Source organism: Helicoverpa zea, chromosome 5 (genome assembly GCF_022581195.2).
Source record: "Helicoverpa zea isolate HzStark_Cry1AcR chromosome 5, ilHelZeax1.1, whole genome shotgun sequence".
Lineage (NCBI taxonomy): Eukaryota > Metazoa > Arthropoda > Insecta > Lepidoptera > Noctuidae > Helicoverpa > Helicoverpa zea.
The window spans coordinates 9870277-9875596 of record NC_061456.1 but is presented as its reverse complement, the minus strand read 5'-3'; the positions used below and the strand labels follow the sequence as shown (position 1 = coordinate 9875596).

The 5320-nt window shown below is 35.8% G+C and overlaps 1 protein-coding gene across 1 annotated transcript; it reads right to left on the bottom strand.

The window, feature by feature from the left end:
- Positions 1-728: 728 nt before the first annotated feature.
- Positions 729-4997, bottom strand: LOC124630599 (E3 ubiquitin-protein ligase NRDP1). Its single transcript, XM_047164562.1, has 7 exons — positions 4712-4997; positions 4493-4635; positions 4096-4178; positions 3514-3719; positions 2922-3077; positions 2165-2295; positions 729-1880 (listed from the first exon to the last, which is right to left on the bottom strand). Exons 1-7 carry the CDS (start codon positions 4799-4801, stop codon positions 1742-1744), a joined length of 948 nt encoding a protein of 315 aa, XP_047020518.1. The 5' UTR covers positions 4802-4997; the 3' UTR covers positions 729-1741.
- Positions 4998-5320: the final 323 nt, after the last annotated feature.

Here is a 5320-nt window from a genome sequence, read left to right as displayed (position 1 = left end):
TTAAAAAATTTGCGCGCTCGCTTCGCTCGCGCTGCTTTTTACAATTACATCGTTCTGTCTCGACTTTCATAACTTAGACCGCCAACAGTTTGAGCCTACAATGAATTGGACAAATTTTTTGAAGTCCTTTACCTACCAAATAGTGCACTTCATTCGAACGTTCTTATTTATATTCCTTGTAACTACTCTAAGTACTTCAATACATAGATGGCGCTTGGGTGATGATTGCAACCAGGCGCTACATGAGCTAGAGACGGCCCTGCCTGCCTACATATTGATAGCTAAAATTATATGGATGATAAAGGTGAAAATAAACATAAGTAGGTAGGCGGGGCGGCATTTTGCAGATTTTGCCCCGCCTAAAAAAAATTGAAGATCCGGGGCTGTATGGTTAAAACTGCTATTGCGATCATATTGCGATTCGATTTCTATTCGATTTTGACATTATTAACTCAGGAGAATCGGGGCCCAGATATTAAAGACTACTCGCTTCTTACTTCCCAAAAATATATTTCGAAACAAGTGAACCAAATACTATGTAAGACATGCATAATTTCAAACAGTATGTTTGATGATACTAATTCACATGTAGTATTAATTAAATCCTTTTCGGAACGGCTTTCCTGATTTAAGCCGAGTGTATACCATATTGAGCCGTCTTAATTTCGGGACTAGATTAATATTCTACAAAAATTCATTGTTATAAAAAATATCAATAAAACAGAGTATTTCAATTAGTGATCAGTAGGTATATTTATTTAAAGATTGAGCTAAATACATAACATAGATTACCAATTACAAGGCAAAGAATAATCAAATTAATGTAGGTAGGAATAATAAAATTAAACTGCAATTAATAATTCTGAGCACACACCGGATTAGCCAAGTCAGTAAACATTATTTTTCGCCCTTATAAATATATGCTAGCTTATTCTGATGGCAGTGTGTACACAGCATTAGACAAGGGTATTTTACAAAAACAATGATACACTATTTGTAAACATAACACAGCATTCAATCACTAATTCAATATAAAAACTTATAAAAACTAAAATATTTAATTAATACTTAAATTTTGAATTCCATAACATTGAATCAACTTAAAAAACTTTTAGTAAATATCATTTCTATTTCATTTCTATTCGGAATGTCTTCAATCCAATGTTACTCATACTAGAAACTCACATACTTCACACCTAAAAATATTTCAACACTCATTATTATCAAATATGATTTGTATATTATTGTACAATAATCATTGGTCTTATAGTTGCCAGAAAAATACTTTTTTAAAATGCCAACATAATTTATGGCTGGCCACACAGTTTGGCTATGTGGTGTTATTATTGTTAGACTATGGTTCATATTGGCAGAGTAGTTTGTCGTGGGGTCGCTCAGAGATCCAGGGCGGCTCCTCAGCGCCGCGCGTATTTTACTTCGAGTGCGGCGACCCTGACAATGTGTGTACTGGTCTGCGGAGGCACTAAGTGGACGGACAAATTCATAGCACAAACATGAACTTCATAAGAGCCTTATCAGGCTATTGTCAACAGATTCTCAATATACCCTGTTCAAATCCATTGCAGAGTGAATGAAGTGACCAAAGTATCAAGAAGTTTTCATTCACATCATTCTGGAAAATTCTATAAGACACTCTGTAGTCAGTACCTCCGCATACAAGTCACAGTCTAATTTGAGAGCATATAATGTCACTTGAACACCATAATGTTGGGGTCCTCTGCTACTCTATTCCGTGTGCGAAGATCATGACGAGGCCTGGCTCCACCATCATGTGTTCGTCCACGTGGGTATTATCACAATGCAGTACTAAAACTGCTTGTTTTCCTGGAACCCTTTTGCAGACGTATTTTTCGTATAACCTGCAATGAAGAAATAGTTTTAATATTTAAAAACTTTTGTCGAATTTTTTTATGTTAATAACTCACATTTTAATGTAAGCTTTAGTGAATGTTTAAATACATAAGTGTCAAAGTTCTTACAAAAGGTTGTACCCTACTTTTACAAACACGATTCATGCATGCAAGTGTTATGACTAAATTACCAACAAAGTATTTCTTTTTGTGAAATTCTCTTTCTATACGATGTACACGGATTTCTTTTGCAACTATATTTACATACAAAGAATTTCTTGTTATATACTTGCCTTCTATTATTTTGTCTGGTTTCGAGTGAGGACAGGCCGGGCGGCCACCGCCGTTCGTGACAGTTTTCCATGAGGTCGTCTATTATATGAGGTGGGCAGCCAGATTCTGATAAACTTCGTTTGATCATCATCTGAAAACATAACCTTTGTAATTTGATTTTCACACGAGAGTATAAACTATCCAAGCACATAAATCGGTAACTGTTTCGCGAAGCTTGTGAGGACGCGCCTTATAAATAAGGGGAAGACTGTATGTAGGGCAGAAAGCAACTATGAGTATACCCTTCTTTTATAAGAATACTATTAGAAAAGTTCCTCCTCCTCCTCCGAGCCTTTTCCCAACTATGTTGGGGTCGGCTTCCAGTCTAACCGGATTCAGCTGAGTACCAGTGCTTTACAAGAAGCGACTGCCTATCTGACCTCCTCAACCCAGTTACCCGGGCAACCCGATACCCCTTGGTTAGACTGGTGTCAGACTTACTGGCTTCTACTATTAGAAAAGTTCATCAGTCATTAAATACTATTATTATAACCTTACTAATATTGTAAATGTGAAAGTTTGTGAGAATGTATGGATGTATGTTTGTTATTTTTTATTAAAATGCCTGACCAATTTGGTTGAAATTTTGTATGTAGATAGGTGATACCCTGGATTAACACATAGGCTACTTTTTATCAACACATCACGCGGGCGAAGCCGCGAGCGGAAGGCTAGTCGTAAATAATTATAGTTAAAAGTATGTCACAACATCCCTACCTGTAGTACATCATCAGGGGTGGAGATCATGCCGCCCCAGCGTGTGACGCGGGCGCGGGCGAGGGAGTTGGCCCAGCGCACCACTTCCTCCCGCTCCATCTGATCTGCTAACGCGCGCATCGAAGGGTTCGAGAGGCGCATCGCCCGCATGAATTCCTAAAACAAACATTTATTGAAAAACTAATGTTTCATTTGTTGAAAATAGTTTCAGAATTTTTCTCTCTGTTTTTATAAAATGATACAATGAACAAATAGTAGATTTTCTATGTAAACATAACTACAAACAAATAATTCTATGTAAACATATAAATAACAACACAGTAAATATGCATTGTTAGATGCTTGAGTGACATGATCAAATAGCTTGAATAATATATCACAATATGACATACTTGTTAATAAGAATGCCTTATTATTTTATGTGACATGAACTTTGTTGTTGTGTACAGAAAATTTATATTAATTTTATAAGCAGTTTGTTGATTGAACATGCCAATCTCAAGAACTAATAATCCATTGATCCTGAGGTGAAAATGTTCATTTAAATTCATATTGTACTTGCAAAATATGTAAGAAAATTATTTCAAAATACCTTCAACAATGCCAATTCTCGTTTATGTTCGTTTATAACAAGTCTTTGTTCTGCCAATTCCTGCTCGTAGTCATTTAACTTTCCCTGATGTGTAGCGATGAGCGCCCGCAGTTCACGGACACAATTGTGTTCGGCCAATTCATCTTTCGGTATCACAAGTCCGCAGCCTGCTTCACATGGCATTGGCCTTTTGGGATTATATTCACCTGAAAATGATATTTATTATTATTAAAATATTATATTTAAAACCACTTTATTTTAGAAAAAGATGAAGATAGAGTAATGTGTTATGTTTTGTTTTGTACACTACAATACCTTGTGTTATCAGTGAGACACTCTAATGGATCTTGTTAATGATAAGATCTGTGATTAAGTAATTCAGTATTCTCTATAAGTCACTAATTCTTTACCAATATTATAAAAGCTAATTTAACTTTGTCAGTCTTTTGCACATTCATGCCAAAACAAATAACTGTAAAAGCAGGAAAACCTGATCAATCGCAACCAGGCAAAAAGTAGTAGTAATTGGTAATTTTAAATGACTACATCAGTAAATAATTATTTAAGGGATGATAAACATACATTCAACTAAATGGGAAGCCAATGAGTCCAGTTTGAGTACAGCGTTGCACCCATGCGGTGCGTTGTCACAGCTTGTGCACAGCCTGCAAAGTAAACATACCATTCTTATTGAAACATCTTTCCCTCAATATAATAACAATCTCTGTGACTCAACCGTATAAATACAGCATAAAGTTACATTATATTGATACACTCAACAATAATGTTTTGATTCACAAACATTTGCAGTCATTACAGAAACTGTGATACAATCAATTTCACAGAATCCATAATCTGGTAATTACAACACAATTATAAGCAAACAACGAGATATTTATTATATAAGCCCTTGCAAAACAATCACAATGTGTGACCTACAAACCAATAAGAGCCCATGACATTCTTGTGAAATATTCACCTTGATAACAAGTTGCGCAGTATTCGGGGCACAGGTCGCAGCTGGCTCGCGGTGACGGCCTGGCGGTCCACTGGGCAGGTGGGCTGGCGACTTATCCACTCCGTTATACAAGCACGACAAAACGCGTGCTCGCAAGCAGGGGCCTAGGCACACAATATACTCATATAACAACAACATAAACCCTCCCTACTTAAAAAGAACAATCAAATAAACACGAACCTGAAGCGGATCCTCTAAAACCCCTGAACAAATAGGACAGATGAGCTCTTCATCAACGTCACCTTGAAATCTTTTGATTTCAAATCCCATGTTTGTTATTTTCACACAGGATTGACAAACATCAGTCCGGTGTGTATCTGCGTGGAATTTTGACTTGTTGACTATTTATGAAATTACAATTGAAGGAAATGCCAATAACAAAATAAATTCAGCACAGTTTGCTTTGCTTTCCTTACAAAATGAAGTAACAACGTAACCACAGACTGCCTAGACTTCTCAGTTATAGAAAACTGACAATGTCACTGAATGTGTGTGCTGTCAAGTTTTTAGTCGAGTCAAGGTATCTGCATCTGCTATAAACTGCAGTAGTCGATAAAATTGTCAGTCAAGGACACCTCTAAAAAAAAATGGATTTGTCTCTGGTCTACTAAATTAATGTTGCTACAACTATATTAAAAAACACCATTGGTATTTAAAAAAATGTTTCTTGATTCAATAATGTAGTTGTTTTACCTTAATGATTTGTTAATTCATTGAAATGTATAGTTAATACAAACTAACAGTATTTTAAATTGGTTTATATAAAATGTCATGCCAAACTCAATGAAA

Coding starts and splice junctions, on each gene's coding strand:
- LOC124630599 (XM_047164562.1), bottom strand. CDS start 4,801: ATGGGATTTGAAATCAAAAGATTTCAAGGTGACGTTGATGAAGAGCTC. Junction 3,720..4,095: donor GGCTTCCCATTTAGTTGAAT/GTATGTTTATCA, acceptor TATCATTTTCAG/GTGAATATAATCCCAAAAGG. Junction 1,881..2,164: donor ACCAGACAAAATAATAGAAG/GCAAGTATATAA, acceptor TCTTCATTGCAG/GTTATACGAAAAATACGTCT.